Consider the following 17,570-nt stretch of genomic DNA (forward strand, 5'->3'; position numbering starts at 1 on the left):
CCATCTGGTTGGCAGTGAAACTCCTTACTCATTAGGCAATCAGAATTCTGTAGAATAGATGTAGAACTTAATGACGTGTCAAGCATTTTTTTTTACCCAATAACTAATTTTTACTACCAAACTAGTACAACCTAGATATTGTAATTTCCTTTATCTTGAAAGTGAGAAAACTTGGGCCTAGAAGAGGGAAACCTCTCCAGAACAGACTATTTGGTTTTTTGACAAGTCCATGTTGTGTTCGATACTGTGTTCACAACTCAAAGGCATTGCTCCTTCTGTCATCCTTATTCATGGTCTATTTCTCAGATGCATAGCATGCAACTGAGAAAACAATGGTCTGGATGAGGTGTACCTTAGTATCTAAGCTGCTATCTTTGCTCTTTAGCACTCTGAAAAGGTCCCTTCAGAGCAGATTTTCCCAATGCAAGTCATCTTTTGATTTCCTGACTGCTGGTGCCAAGAGTGTTGATTGTGGATTCAAACAAGATGAAACATCAACAATCTCAATCCTCTCTCCATCTATCATGATAACTGCCTATTGGCCTGATCTTTGTGTTTGTGATGTTGAGATATGTATCTGTATCTGCAATTTTTGACCTTTTGCAGAAAATGCTTCAAGTGCTCTGTTTCCATGAACAAAGTCATGTCATCTGTATAACACAGGTTGTTGATGAGTCTTCCAGTAATCCTCATGCCACAATCTTCTTTATAAAGTCCTGTCTCTTGAATGAACTCTTCTGCATATAGATTGAAAAGGTATGGAGACAGGACACATCCTTCACACACTCTTTCTTGATTTTTGAATCAAACCACGCAGTTTTCTGCTAGGACAACAGCTAGGTATAGGTTTTGCATGGGCACAATCAGGAGTTCTAGAATCCTCATTCTTCTCAAAATCAGCCACAATTTGTTGTGATCTACACAGTCAAATACCTTTGCATAGTCAATAATACACAAAAAGACATCCTTCTGTTACTTTGCACTTTCAGCCAAGGTCATCATCAATGATATCCCTATTGCCAGAGCTGCTTCTAAATCCAGCTTGTATTTCTGGCAGTTCTCTATCGATCCATTGTTCTTAAAATTTTTTGGATAATCTTCAGTAAAGTTTTTCTTACATGCAATATTTCCTCACTCTATAGGGAGCTGTGGTGGCCTAGTGCCAAGTAGCTGCACTGTAATCATGAAAGTAGGCAGTTCAAATCCACTAGCTGCTCCATGGGAGAAGGATGGACAATCTCCTCCTGCATGATTAAATGCCTCTGAAAACCAGCTGGAGGGTAAACTATAGGTCACTTCCAACTTTATGGCACACAACAACAACTGCCACATTCTGTATGATCATGCTTTGTGGAACGGAATTAAATACAGATCTCTTCTAGTCAGTTGGCCAGGTAGCTGTGCTCCAGATTTCTCGGCACAACCTGGAGAGCACACTCAGGGCTGAATTTGTTGAAATATCTGAATTGGTATTCCACAATTCCTGGGGAATTATTTTTTTGCCAATTCCTTCTGAGCAGCTTGAAGTTCATTCTTTATTATTATTGGTTCTTGGTCATATCCTATTTCCTGAAAAAGTTCTTTGTCAGCCAATTCTTTTTGGTACAGTGACTCCTTGTCTTTCCTTCAATCTTCTTTTGATGCTTCCTGGATCATTCAATATATTTCCCGAAGCATCTTTACATGTTCTTCAGTTCCTTCAGCTTGAGAAAAGCCAGGATAGATCCATGCGATAATTTTTCAACATTTGTTTTTCACAGTTGTTAAGTATGTAACACATTTATCCAGTCTCCTACCGACAGACTTCCAATCTGGGCTCTACTGCTAAGACTAACTATTCATGTTCCTCTACTGTTCACAGGGTTTTCTTCACAGGTCTGTTATTTAAGAAGTGAATGGCCCAATCCTGCTTCCTACTCTGTCTTAATCTGGGAGCTCTTATTAAAATCTGCCCACCATGGGTAACCCTTGTGGCACTAACAAAGGCCACAAGATACTAAGTGGCATAGCCTTCAGAATCACAGTAACCCATAAGTTACCTCAGTACAGCAAATTGAACTAGAGAGTACTGAACATCCCATGGACTTCCAGAAGAATAAACCAGTATGTCTTGGAGAAAGTGCAGCCAGAGTGCTAATCTTTTAGAGATAAGCATGATAAAGCTTCACACATATAGTTTGGGCATGTTGCTAGGAAGGCCTGTTCCTTGGAGAAGGACATGATGCTTGGAAAAGTAGAGGTATTTGTTAGGAAGCTCTGGTGGCCTAGTGGTAAAAACTGTACTGCAATCTCAAAGGCACATGGTTCAAACAGGGATTTAATTTGGCAGGTGTTCCAACAGTTGTCAATAGAATCTGTTACATACTTCATTTTTCTTCTCTGACTTAAAATGTTCTGTATCAGTCTTCCCATTTTTATTGAGCTCTACTTCTACAATAACTAGTTTAAGCATCTTTAATATCAGTTTCTATGCTTCCTTCTTAATAGGGGCAACACACTTTAACATATTTTTGGGCAAGATAAGCTTTATCACCTTTATTTTTAAGTACCACATTCAGAAAATTCTTCTAGATAATAACTGTCCATTTGGTCAAATTTTCAATTAAACTATTAAAGAAAGTTTTAAGAAAACCCAAGTTTTAAGGAAAAAGGGTTAGATTGTGTTTACTTTTAAAGGTCTACTATTCTAACAGTCAATGCAAATTAAGTACAAATGTGAATAAATGAGACTAATAAAACTTCTTAACCTAAGATATGTAATTAATGAAAAACAACAGTTTGAGACAATTCTGTTCTGATATTTAAGAAATATCTGGCCCTTAAGATTTACAGACTTGAATGTGATAAATATCCATACATGTACATAACATATTTATATTTCTTTGCTATATCTATATACAGATAGATTTCCTACTTACCATCAGCATGACATCATAAGTCATAGATTCTTCATGTGAAGAACCTGGCAAACATTCCTAACCAAATCAGCATACAGACTTTCCTACTGACTATCTATTCTCTTCTGTCTAGTGATCATATACACTACATGCCATTTCATACTATAAGCTTCACCTACTTTTCAGAATTGGTTTTCTTTCCTTTAATTAAAAAGAATGAAATTTAAAAAATAAATTCTAAATAATAAATAACAAATTTTATTAAAAATAATTTAGAACTATACATTTTTGCCAAATATTTAATACGGAATTACTATTTGTTTTAAATCAGGTGACAAGATGGCAAATGTGACTACCTGAGTTTTTCGCAGGGCATGGCTGACAGGGCTCTCCAAAACCATAGTCAGGGTTGGCACAGCAGCATTCGGACTTGGTCACGGCACCAGGGAAGGGGCGGACACACACTCCCTTCTTGATTCCACCATAGCATGTGCTGCGCATGTGGGTATCTAAAGGAGGCATAAGAACAATGACTTGAGCTAGTGATAACAGAAGCTCCTTTTACCTGAAGAGATTCATTTGACTTGTGTGCCACCAAGTTGAAATTGACTCATAGCTGACCCTCCACCAGGTTTCTAGATGCAATAAATTGCACAGGAAGAGATTTCCCTTCCTTCTCCCACTGAGCAGCTGATGGGATTCAAACCACGTGCCTTTGAGCTTGCAGCACAGCTTTTTACTATAAGTCACTTGACTGGAGTTCCAAAAATTAATCTGTCACTTTAATACAAATCCTTACACTGAATAGCATTGAATGAATGACTGAGTAACAAGAATTCACTTAAGTTTCTTTCAAAGAAATTTTATGTGCTACATAAGTATTCATTAGCCTACTTATTTTAACTAGTCTTATTGAACCAAGTACATTTCCAGTTATAAACAAAACTGCATACCAAAATGATACTCAGCTGATACATGTGATCACTTTATAAATTTAATGAGGTAACACTGCTGTTTTCATAATATTGATCTCTCATTTCATCTTACTGAGTTAGATAACCTCTGTTTTTTAATCCCTACATACAATTTAGTGAGCTCTGGTGGCTTGGTGGATAAGGAATTGTCCTGCCAATTCAAAGGCAGGTGATGAAAATCCAAAAGCTGGTCTGCAGTGAGCGATGGGCAATCTGCTTTCAGGTTAGTCTCTGAATACCCTTTCAAAGATCAGCCATGAGTTAGTTCTGACTCCATGGCATTAAGTTGTTGAGTTGTGTTCTGCTTAGTAGTCATGAAGACTGTGTTTTAATCTCAGACTATCAAATCTATTTATAAATACTATGTATTTATACTATTTGTAAATACTATGTATATTTAGCACTGTATCCTAATTGTTTGAAGAACATTTTCTCACTTAAAAATTACACGGACAACTGTATTAGAATAATGATCACTGTCTCCATTTTATACTGGAAGACAATGATGTTTAAAGGGGTTAAGTAAGTAGCTCAACATCCTTGAGATATTCAGTGCCTGGGTTGAGATTCAGACTCAGGACTGTATGACCACTGTCCCATCCCCAAGGCACTTGTAGGAAAATCTCACAAAAAGACAAATGGCCTTTAGTTTTGGTTCTCAATATCCAGACCAATACCTAATGCTAACAAATAAGTATACATCAGACTAGGAGGTATCACTTCACTGACTATCGTATCACTATACTGAATACTTAGAGGTATTATACAATCTATCTGGTCACATGGTGGTGCCAATAAAGACTCTGGAAGAAAGAGCCCAGGAGTTCTTGGTCGGTAAGTTACCATGTACCAATTTGTAATATGAAATCTCCTCCACTCCATGACCTCTTTCAGAGCAGCTTTCATTCTAGACACCTGTCATGACAGTAATACTCAATCATATATCCCTTTTAAACACTTCTCTCCTTAGTCTGTTTCAATGCAGTATGTATCCTTTTATGCTATATTAAAGCTATTGTTACAACTATGATGCTTCCTATGAAGTCTGGGAGTTCTTCCAATGAATAGGACTCAAAGCAGAAGTTGGTGATGGCTTGTCTAAAATGGAAGAAACAATGTGTAATCCAAGGCGCTGAAGGAAAATCCAAAATTTGAGGCTGGTTAGTACAGAGTAGAAGGAGTCTTGTGAACCATAGAGCTTAAAGCTTCTGCCTACTGCCAGGCCTGGTGACCACAGGGAGCTGGTGATAAGAGGTTACTGCTTGGACAGTTGTGATCTGAACTGAACAATAAAGGGAAGTAGAGATTTCCATGAAACACAGTGGCATGTGGAATGGGATCTGTTGTCCTCCACACAATTAAGTATCAGAAGCGGACAATTCCAGCTTCTCTGGACAAGTTCATCCACAAACTCTTTCCCTTGTTACTGTGTCCCAAAGAGTCATATTCTGCTTCATCCTTTCACTCTGTGTTGTTAGATGCAATTAGTTGATTATGCCTCATAGTAACTCTATGAATAACAGATTAGAATAAATAGTATCATGAAATAGCCTACCAACTTATGAGGTAGCAAATGATCAACCAAATATACCTTTGATCATTACAAAACCCAGAGAAAAGAGTAAAACTTGCAACAAATATACTGACATGGTAATTCCATAAAAAGAGTACTTGTATTATAACTTATAATTATTCACAAACTATTGGTATGTCTATGTTATTGCTACATAAAGAGTCATGTAATGATTTCTAAGGAGTCTATGATGTCTTTCATTGAAATAATGGGATGTGTAGCTTCATTTAAAGAATGAAATATATGTACAATCAAATGAAACTCTTTTTGAAGAACCATTAAGATTTACTCTACCAACCAAGACGACAGGATACATCACTTCTCCCTTTTTCTACTACAACTGAGTCTATCAGAGTCACCTCTGACTTACCCTTAAGATTGAGACAAAACCAAATTTGTACAACTACATCTAGTTAATAATTTTTAGAAGTGATGAGGACATCTCCAGTTATCTCAAGAGGCTATCATAAAATGGATGTTATTTTAGTTTTCATTAAGAAAATGAAGAATTTTTGTAAGTGTATAAATTCTAAGGAACTCACCAGAAGAATGAGATAACTTCCTACTAGTTCACTGTAAGTTAACTAACGGTAGAGTTTATCTTTCAATATGGCTTCATTAGCCATCTGAATGTGATGACCTTATGGATGTGTGGAACTATGCAAATGTGGCATGTTGGCCTATCCACAAGTGGACTGGCTATTTACCATTCCACAAAGGGAATGGCCAGTCTCAGCAATCTACAAAGGGATTGACTATAGTCCCACCAATATTTAAATTGAACAGCTTCAGCCACAGTAACAATCTTCCCCCCACCAGTGAAGGGGAAAGGAACTCTTGCCACCACCTGTGAAAAAACGTTACCACTAGGAAAAGAGTAGCTACAGCCTAAATAGAGACCTGATGTGAGATAAGACCAAGGGCAGGGAAGAAGAGAGTCAATATTTGCAGGACTGAGAAATTTGTGTGAGAATTGTGAGGGGAGAGTCAATACTCTCAGGACTGCTAACTTTCTTGGACAATTGAAGGGGGGACACAAAGTCTCAAGGTTCAAGGCTGAGGTGCTTGTGTGCACATTTCAGGAGCTGTCTTGACTGTATTCTGTTATTAATTTTATTGACTATAGTAACTTTTGACTTCCCCAGTATGGATCTGTGTTGTCTGTGAGCTACCACGTTGGATTTTGGACCCACCAGAGCATTAAGATTGGTGTTGATATGAGTAGAAAGAGATATGGGAGCATGGATCTGACCTCATAGGAAATGGTTTTGTGTTACTGATGCTGTGGAGTGGGACATTTCCCCTTTGTGAAACTGATAGAGGTCTGACATGACTGTAAATGTGCTCTTTTTACAGGCTAACTTTCTGTCCTCGGTATTTTTAGAATCTAACTTAGATAATTTATAAGTTAAGTAGTTTTACTAAGCTCTTTACTCAATATCAGGAATTTCAGGAAAAAGAAAGTAATGTAACTAATATACTGGGTTGTGTTCTTGCTGTTTACTGTCCAGTCAGACCCAACCCACAGGCTGAAAACCCTGTAGTGGGTTTTCAGAGGCAGTAAATAGCACATAACAACTACCCTTTGCAATGGCAATACAATTCTTTACCACTAGGCCACCAGAGCTCCCTCTGGGTAGGTTTTATGGTCATAAATTTTCCTGGGTTCAGATTATCACAAGATGATACTAGGTAAGTTATTTAACATCCACCTCATGCATTAAACAACTATCTCACTTCAGTAGCAGTGAAAAAGTTTAACAGAACACCAAGTAATAAATATTGGAGAGGATGTAGTGAGATAGGAACTCTTAAACATTGTTGGTGTGACTGTACAATGGTACAACCACTCTGGAATGCAGTTTGATGTTTCCTCAAAAAGCTGTATACAGAAATTCCGTATGACCCAGCTATTCCACTGCTTGGAATATACCCCAAGAAAATGAGAGCTGAAGCTCAAATAGAGACTTGTATACCAATGTCCATAGCAGCATTATTCACCATCACAAAAACATGAAACAGCCCGATGTCCAAACACTCAAATAGATTGAGAAAGTGTGGTATATGCACACGCTGGAATAATATGCAACACGCAAGAGCAATAATTTCATAAGTTATTTCCTAACTTGGGATAGACTGGAGAGCATTATGATAGGTGAACTCAGTTCCATAAGAACAAAGACTGTATCAAAATCATTATTGTAGAATGAGTATTAGGATCCAAAGGGAAGTAGGTAGAAGCAGAGGGGTGAGGATGTGCAGGGGGTGTGGAATTAATCATGGGGTCACAAAATTTGATGGGAGGGTTGAGGAAAACGGGAAGAAACTGGTCTGAAAAACAATGTATTTTAATTTTGTAAAGAGTATAATAATAGAAAATAAATTAAAAAGGAAAATAATTTATATGATGAATCAGCATATAGTTGTTAATCATTTGAGCCCACTACACAGGCCACACAGTACTCAAAGAATGGGGGCACCCTTATTTCTTTTTCTAATGAGCACAGTTAGTTTTTTGTGTTCAAAATGTGTGCTTGGGGACCCTACTTCAAAGGATACTATTCAAAGCATCATTAAAGCATTGTTAACAAAGCAAACAAGATAACAAGTTCCAATTCTAGTAACAACATCAGAATATGCTCGTGTGAATGCCTCAGTGGCGATCATGGATTGAAATATATACTATAAAAAGGTCGACAGAAGTTCTAACTCCTGAGAGCTGTGATTCAAACCTTGTTTATAAATAAATTTTTGAAGGTAATATCAGTTAACTGGAGGTCATACTGGAGTAGGATGAATCCTAACCTTACCTGAGTAATTTCTTTAAAACAGAAGAGAAGAGATAGAGACTGAGGAAAGACATAGAGGTGAAGATGGTTATGTAAGTAGAGGAATACGTGAGTTTATTAGAAGTAGAAAGAAAAAAGAGTCATATAGATCCTTAAAAGAAAACTTAGCCTTGTCAAACACCCAGATTTCCTACCCTCCAAACCTATTAGGTAATAAGTAAGTGTTCACTTAAAGGATGCAAATAATGGAGGTACACTGAGGATTACCAGCTTCCCAAATAATTTTTTCAGCATAAAGATTGAAGAGAAATGGAGAGAGAATATAATCCTGATGTACTCCCTTTTTAATTGTAAAACTTGCAGTGTTCCCCTGCTCTGTTCACACAACAGTCTCCTTTTCCAGGTATGAGTTTTGCATGAGCACGGTTAAGTGCTCTGGAACTCCCACACTTCTCAATGTCAGCCACAACTTGTTATGATCCACACAGTCAAATGCCTCTGCATAGTCAATAAAGCATAAATAGACATTCTTCTGGTATACTTTTCTTTCAGCCAGGATCCATCTGACATCAACAATGATATCCCTGGTGCCACAATCTCTTCTAAATCCTGCCTGAACTTCTGGAAGTTCATTATCTATGTACTGTTCTAGCTGTTTTTGAATGATCTTCAGTAGTATGAATGTAGGAAAACTAGGCATTGTTAAGAAAGAAATGGAACACATAAATATTGACAAATTAGGTTTTAGTGAAATGAGATGGACTGGCACGGAAGACCTGTGAATCAGACGATTATATGATCTACTAGGCTGGGGATGAAAAAGTGAGAAAAATGGGATCACTATCATAGTTAAAAAGGCTGTTTCTAGGTCCATCTTGAAATACAATATTGTGAGGGACAGGATAATATTCATACACATACAAGGAAGACCTGTTAATACCACTATCATTCAAATTTATGCACCAACAACCAGAGCCAAAAAGAAGGAAATAGATGATTTCTACTAATGTAGCAGTAAGAAATCGATCGAACGTGTAGCCAAGATACATTAATAATAATGGGTGACCAGGATACGAAAGTTAGGAACCAGGAAGAAGGGACAGTAGTTGGAAAATATTGACTTGGTGACAGAAATGAGGCTGGGGATAGAATGAAGCACAATCAATGATTTATTCACAGCAAATACCTTTTATAAGAACCTTTCATAAATTTTATATAAACGCAGGCTACACACATGAATTTCACCTGATGGGATGCACAGGAATCAGATCGATTACCTATGTGGAAGGAATCATTGGAGAAGTTCAATATCATTAGTGAAAACTAGGCCAGGTGCTGATTGTGGAACAGGCCATTAAGTACTCATATGCAAGTTCAAATTAAAGCAAAGAAAATTAAATCATATCTAAAAGAATAAAAATTTGATCCTTAGTCTATCCTCCCTGAATTTAAAAACCAACTCAGGAATAAGTTTGAGGCCTTGAACACTAATGATTGAAGATCAAAAAGCTGTGGGAAGATTTTAAGACTATTGTTCATGAAGAAGGCAAAAAGTCATTACAAAGAAGGAAGAAAAAAAGTCCAAAATGATGTCAGAATAGACTGAATATTGCACTAGAGCACCGAGAAGCCAAAGCACCAGGAAGAAATCAAGAAGTTAAGGAGCTGGACAAAAGATTCCAAAGGGCAGCTTGGGAAGAAAAGGCAAAGCATTATAATGAAATGTGCAAGGAGCTGGAGTAGGAAAATCAAAACAGCAGACCTCGTTTGGCATTTCTTAAGCTGAAGGAACTAAAGAACAAATTCAAGCCAAGAGTTCCAATGCAGTGGGCAGAATACTGAATGATTCAGGAAGCATTAAAAGAAGATGGAAGGAGTATACAGAGTCATTGTACCAAAAAGAAGTGGCTGACACAGAAAAATTTCAAGAAACATCATATGATGAAGAGGCAGTGGTGACGAAGGAAGAAGTTCAGGCTGCTCTGAAGGATTTTGCAAAAAAATAAAGCCCTAGGAATTGATGGAATATCAATTTATGTATTTCAACAAACAAATGCTGCCCTGATGTGCTCACTAGGTTGTGCCAAGAAATCTGAAGGACAACTACCTGCCCAACTGACTGGAAGAGATCCTTATTTATGCCCATACCCCAAAAAAAGTCACCCGACAGAGTGTGGAAATTATTGTACAATGCTACAAATTAGCAAAATTCTGCTGAACATTATCCAGAAATGACTGAAATAATACATTGACAGAGAACTACCAGAAATACAAGTTGGGTTTAGAGGAGGTCATGGCACTAGAGTCATTAATGCCAATGTTAGATGGGTCTTGGCAGAAAGCAAGTACAGAGGAATATCTATCTGTGCTTCATTGACTATGCAAAGGCATTTGACTGTGTGGATCACAACAAACTGTGGCTGAATCTGAAAAGAATGCGAATCCCAGAAAACATGATTGTGCTTATATGAAACCTATACGTGGGCCAGGAAGCAGTCCTCAGAACAGAGCAGGGATACTCTGCATGGTTCTAAATCAGGAAAGGCATGTGCCAAGGATGTATCCTGTGTCCATAACTTTTTAATCTATATGCAGAGCAGATCATTCAGGAAGAAGGGCTTTATGAGGAGGAATGTGGCATCAGGATTGGAGGTAGATTCCTCAACAACCTATGTTATGCAGATGATATAACCTTGCTTGCCAAAACTTGCGGCAGAAGGTCAAAGACTATAGTCTTCAATATGGATTGAAGCTCAACATCAAGAAGACAAAGATTGTCAAACCAGGGTCAATCAGCAGCATCATGACAGATAGTGATGAGACTTAACAGCTTCAGCTTGCTTGGTTCCACAAATTTCCTAGAATAGACTGGTGAGCGCATCCAAGGCTGCATCTGTTAACTGAGGTAAGTCAATTGGTATCCCATCAATCCCTGAGGCCTTATTTTTTTGTCAATGCCTTGAATGCAGCTTTTACTTCCTTCTTCATTACCATTGACTCCTGCTCATAAGGTACGTCCTGAAATTTTCGAGTGCCAGTCAGTTCTTTTTGGTACAGTGACTCTTTGTATTCCCTGCATCTTCCTTTGGCGCTCTCTGGGTCATTCAATTTATTGCCTATAGTATCCCTTTTATAGAAAATGTTTTATTTTAATTGTGTTTTTAACGAGAATTAACAGAAAAATTGGATATTCATTCATTCATTCATTCCTGCATTTTCCCTCCTCTCCTTCTCGTCTCATCTTTCAATATCACAATTCAAAGGTTAAATTTCTCCATTCTCTCAGCTTGAAAAATGCAGAGATCTCCTCTTTTTATTTCCCAATTCCAGCTCTCTACACATTCCATTATAATACCTTTCTTTGTCTTCTCAAGATTCCCTTTGAAATCTTCTGTTTAGTTCTCTTTTTTTTGCCTTTCATATTCTTTTTTTAAACATTTATTATTAATTTCAATGAAAATTTACAGAGACTTTGGGTTTCCATTCATTCATTGTTGCACTTTTCTCCCCTCCCAACCCTTCCCCCAGTACACTACCCTCTTCGAAAAGTAAAAGAAAAATTCTTTCATTGTTTTACAAACCCTTCCCAAGGTCCACTCCACCATGTAGCCTTCACTCTAGACTCCTGTCATGACAAAAACACCTAATCACATATCCCTTTTAAACAGTTTTTCCCTCATCTGTTTCAATGCAGTATACATTATTGAACCCATCTTTCTCAGTCTCCTCCCAACCCTGAGGTCAGTCCTGCTTTACAATAGTGGCACCATGCAGTATTTGTCCTTTTGCGGCTGAGATACTTCATTCAGCATAATGTCCTCCAGGGTCATCATATTGCATGAGTTCCTTGTTTTTCAGTGCAGCGTAGTATTCCATTGTGTGAATATACCACAACTTCTCTATCCATTCGTTTGTTGATGGGCACTTAGGTTGTTTCCAACTCCTTGCTATTGTGAACAAAGCTGCAATAAACATGGGTGTGCATATATCTGCTTGGGTGGCAATTATGGTCTCTTTAAAGTATATTCCCAGTAGTGGAATGCTGGGTCAAATGGTATCTCTATTTGCAACCTTTTTAGAAAGCACCATACCGCCTTCCACAGTGGTTGCACCATTTTACACTCCCAGCAACAGTGAATAAGGGTTCCCGTTTCTCCACAACCTCGCCAGCATTTGTTGCTTGCTGTTTTGTTAAATTTTGCAATTCTGACTGGGGTGAGATGATATCTCATAGTTGTTTTGATTTGCATCTCTCTTAGAGCTAGGGATTTTGAACATTTCTTCATGTGCTTGTTAGAATGTCTTCTTCAGTGAAGTGTCTGTTCCATATCCAGTGCCCATTTTTTCTATTGGATTATTTGCCTTTATCTTGTTGTGGTGCTCAAGTATTTTATAAATTCTGGATATAAGCCCCTTAGCTGATATGTCATTACCAAATACTTTCCCCCAGTCTGTGGCTTCCCTTTGTACCCTGTTGGAGAAGTTTTGGGATGTGCATAGGAATTTGAGTCTTAGAAAATCCCATTTATCTATTTTATCTTCTTCTGGTTGTAGGTTTTTCAGGATACTTGGAAGACTGTTTATGGTGTGGATTAGGACTTGTAGCGTTCTTCCAAGTTTTTCTTTAATGAAGCTTATAGTCCTTGGTTTTAACCCTAGGTTGTTTGGTTCTTTTACTTCGTCATGTTTTCACGTTGTTTTGGCTTCCTAATGCTTTAGTGCAATTTTCAGAGTCTTTTCTGATACCTATTTCAGGGGTTTTTTTTTCCTTCTTTGTCTCTGTAATAATCTTTTGCTTTCTTCATGGATGATATCAACCCACAACTCATCCAGTCTTTGATTTGTACGCTGAGCGAATTATTCAAGAAGCTGGACTCCATGAAGAGGAATATGGTATCAGGATCAGAGGGAAACTCATATAACCTGAATTATTCAGATGCCATAGCCTTGCTTGCTGAAAATGAGGAGCACTTGAAGTATTTTTACAGAAGATTAATGAATGCAACCTTCAATAATAATTGCATCTCAATGTTAATAAAACAAAGATTCTTAGCAGTGGACCAACAGGCCACATCATGAAGGATGGAGAATAGACTGAAATTGTTAACTGCTTCATCTTACTTGGATCCACAATTAACACTCATGGTACCAGAAGTCAGGAAATAAGATTTATTGCACTGGAAAGTCTGCAGGTTGCGATCTCTCTAAATTATTGAGGAGTTACAATGTCTATTTGAGAACTATGGTGCATCTGATCCAGGCCATAGTCCTTCTGATCACTTGCTATGCATCTCAGAGATGGACAGTGAATAGGGATGACAGAAGAAGAATTGATGCCTTTAAGCTGTGGTGTTGGAGAAGAGCACTGAATATCTCATGGATGGCTGAGAGAACAAACAGTATGTATTGAAGAGGGTGCAGTCAAAGTGTTCTGGCAAGGATGATGAGGCTTTGCCTCACATTCTTCAGGAAGGTTGTTTAGAGGTGCTATTCCTTGGTGAGGAACGTGATGGTTGGAAGGGTGAAGAGTCAGTGAAGGAGAGGAAGACGCTCTACCAGGAGGATTGACATGGTGACTGCAAAATGGGTTCTAGTGTGTCAGGAATTTTAAAGATAGCACAGGATAGGACACGGTTCAGACCTGTTGTTCATAGGGTTGCTTTGAATCCTATATGACTTGATGGCACCTAACAACACTGTGGATCAGACAGAGATATGTTTAATGGGGGCCTAAAAAGTTTACCAGAAAAGCGGATTGATGCCATCGAAGATTGAAACAGATACTAAAGGATCAGAGTTGAGCAAGGTATGGTCACCAGGGAAAAAAAAAAAAAGCCTAGTCCACTGCTCAGCAAAGACAACTGAACATCTGTTAAGTCCCCATAAAAAGACCTACACGGATGGAAGTTGTCAAAATTTTGAAGCCCAGAAATTATGAAACTATTACAGTAGAAAACCAGTCAGATAAGAATGTCCCTGCTTCCTCCTCTTATCTGTCTTCCTTCCATGTGATCTTGGAAGAGTTAACGGTCTCACTTAAAAAAGGTCCAAACTTGGGAGAGGATCAAAGTCATCACTTAAATTCAAGTGAAGAATTATCTTTCGAGATACTTTCTGCCATAATAGGAATCACAGAACTTTTCGTTACATAAAAATACTCAGTATAATTATGGGATGGCCTGAGTTTTCTTTTATATTTTAAATTAAATGCCTTCATTGAATATATTTTAGAATGAAATGGGAGACAAAAATTTGGGACAAAAAAATGGGAGACAAGGACTATCTAATTGTTATCCTTATTTATACACCCTCTACAAGTTATACTTTAATGTCCTTATTATCGTAAGAGTTGATCTTCTGAAAAAACAAACAAACAAAAACCAAAACAAACAAGCAAACCAAAAAACACCCCAAACCAAACCAAAACCAATGAAACAAACAACAAAAAACAACAAAATAAAGCAAAAAAGCAATTCATGGTAGTTTTTTTTCAAACTCCAACAATCAATGGCTCTCAAAGGTCGCACCAAAGAAGGAAGATACAAAGAAAACACACTTGAGCACTTACGGGAATACAGTATATAATTCTACACATAATAAAAAGAGTTTGTAATTTCAAAAAGTTTAATTGCTAACATGTTGAAATGATTAAAATAGTGAAAAATGGGAGAAGGCTTTGACCCAGTTTCTGATAACTTCTGTACATCAAAAGAGAAGAGAATGATTTTTTGTGTTTAAACCCTGAATTCCTAACAACCACTCATACTTTCTTGCCTAAAAGAAAAAGAACAAATCTCCTTCCAAAAGTAGCTCTGCATTCACTCACTGTAGATTTTAATGGAATGATCTAAGTAAAGGGAAAAGCAACTAAGCATCTAAAGCAACTGAAAATATTTTACCACTCTAAACAGGAAGAAGCTACATTCTTCCAGTTGCTGTATTTGAAATATCCCTGAATTAAGTGCTGACAACCTCGCAGACTGAAATAAATCCTTGATTGGAGACAGTGGATGAACTTGAGTGAATTGATTATTTCCATCTGCTTCTTCAACTCCCTCCCCCCACTTCAGAGTCCATATATTTAGATTAATTTACATAAAGAGTTATCAATTATGTGTAAGGAAAATGTAATTTTTCTCTCTGAAATAAATATTTAAACTAACAATCATGCCTGTCTTACTCTATGAAACAATAACCAAAAAATGTGTGTCTCTGTTGTGTATCTGTGTGAGCTATACAATGGCTGATTCACCCTAGAAATCTCGCTCAACTGTATTAGAGAAGAACACAGGGTGAAACGTCGTTTTACAACTCACCCTGTCATTGTTATCATTAGGACCTACTGGATGGGGTTTGAAACACCAGTAATGTGTCCTTTTTGTGTGTGTCTTTTCAAAGCGTTTTCTAGCTGATTTTTTTGCCTGATTTTCATGGACTCCCTCTGACCAAGAGTCCAAAAGGAATTCTGAATGGGTTAGAAGGAAATGTATATTCTCTATCTTTTCACTTGCTTCCAGAGTTAGTTGCATCATCATGTTGAAGAATATTTTGAAAACAGGTCTTGCTTTAGATTTAACTCCAGAATTCTACAGCATTAATCCATTTCTCTTTCAACCTGTGACTGAGATCACACAGATGGTTACCCATCCTTCTTCCATATAGCAGCTGATGGATTCAAACCATGTGCCTTTGGGACTGCAGCACAGCTTCTTACCACTAGGCCACCAGAGCTCCCGGGAAAAGACAAAAGTTACTTCAATGTAACACTAACTCTTTTTTATATTTTATATGTTAATAATTTAAACAAATAGAAATCTATCAAATTCTGAAATCAGTTATTTGATACTATTTAGGATGCTTATTTAAGGCAATTATTGTTTTTTCAGAAATTGTGACTTGCATCTCATCACAACCTCCTTCCTGAAGGAGCTGTTTGGACTCTCTATCTTCTCAAAGATCAGTGAAACACAGGGGCCATTATAGAATGGTTCACTTACCAACACAAACTCGGCCATCCACACCCACAGCTAGGCCGGGGGGACAGTCACAGCGGAAAGATCCTTCATTGTTGATGCAGTGTCCATTCATGCAGATTCCTGGGGTCTGGCATTCATCGACATCTGCCCAGAGGGGAAAGAAGTCAAGGTCATCACTAGGTACATTTATAAAAACATATTTTAATCTTTTGTTGTTATTATTAAGGATACATACAGCAGAACATAGACCAACAGGACATATTCATTCTACACGTATAATTCAGTGACATTGATCAGAGTAGTGTAACGATTCATCGTCTCTTTTTCTGACTACCTCCTCCTCCTCCATAATATAAATTCAGTTTTCCACCAAATCTTTCAAGTTACTATTGTCAATTTGATATAGACATATGTTGTTATTTGGCATCACTTAAAGGAAAGTCTGGAACACTTAGTTTTCACAAGGAAACTGCACACAGAGTAAGAGTTGTTTGCAAAGAACAAGCTGGATACTGCCTGGTTAAAAAGCACAGGACAAGAGTCCACAATTAAGGTTGCATAGTGGAATGTACTTGGGGCGGTGGGAGGGGTGTGGGGGGATTGTGTACCAGGGAGGGAGTGTTTCTTTTACTTTTGAAAGAGAGGAGCTAACTAGGGCATGGGGAGGGGAAGGGCTGGGTGGGGAGAAAAGTGCAACAATGAATGAATGGAAATCCAAAATCTCTGTAAATGTTCATTAAAATTATTAAACCCCGTCCCCCCCCCAAAAAAAAAGCAGAGAAGGTCTTCACCAGGGTTATATTCTTTCATTATAAAAACAGCTATCTAGAGAGAGAGATTTAAAGAGTATGATGCTCAAGGCAGGAATTCTTTAGGATAAACTACTGTTTGACTTTAAGAAGACTTCAGCAGTTATATTTGATTTGTGGTTTAAAGATTTCCTCAAGACAATAGAATTCTAATCTCATAAAACCACCACCACCATCAGGAAAAAACCCAATCTTATGGCTCTCAAGTTGATTCTGACACATGGTGATCCTATTATATTCCTATAAGCTAGAGAAGAACTACCCCCTAGAGTTTCTAGGCTATCAACCTTTATAAAATATTGTCATGTCTCTCTTCTAAAGAGTGCTTGGTGGGTTTGAACTACCAACTTTCCCATTAGCAGCTAAGTATTTTAACCATGGCGTGATCAAGGTTTCTTATAATCTTATGTCCTTTGTTAAATCAAGTTTAATTCACTTTGTTATAATATTCCAATAATTAATTAGTTCAATTAGTAAAGCTACAGTGTTTCTATTTCTCCCTATACTTTCCTTTTTGAGAGTCAAAAGCTATTTGTTATTCAGAAATATGAG

At 37.6% G+C, this 17,570-nt stretch overlaps 1 protein-coding gene across 1 annotated transcript in view; it reads right to left on the minus strand.

Moving 5' to 3' along the window:
* Positions 1–17,570, minus strand: part of FBN2 (fibrillin 2) — a 352,899-nt gene that overhangs the window by 135,683 nt on the left and 199,646 nt on the right. The window contains exons 15-16 of the mRNA XM_006886013.1: positions 16,231–16,353; positions 3,254–3,406 (exon numbers count right to left, since the gene is read on the minus strand). Of these exons, the coding sequence (XP_006886075.1) occupies positions 3,254–3,406; positions 16,231–16,353 (276 nt within the window). The remainder of the gene's footprint in view (positions 1–3,253; positions 3,407–16,230; positions 16,354–17,570) is intronic.

This window comes from Elephantulus edwardii, unplaced genomic scaffold (genome assembly GCF_000299155.1).
Source record: "Elephantulus edwardii isolate Elephantulus edwardi_28Jun2011 unplaced genomic scaffold, EleEdw1.0 scaffold00046, whole genome shotgun sequence".
Taxonomy (NCBI): domain Eukaryota; kingdom Metazoa; phylum Chordata; class Mammalia; order Macroscelidea; family Macroscelididae; genus Elephantulus; species Elephantulus edwardii.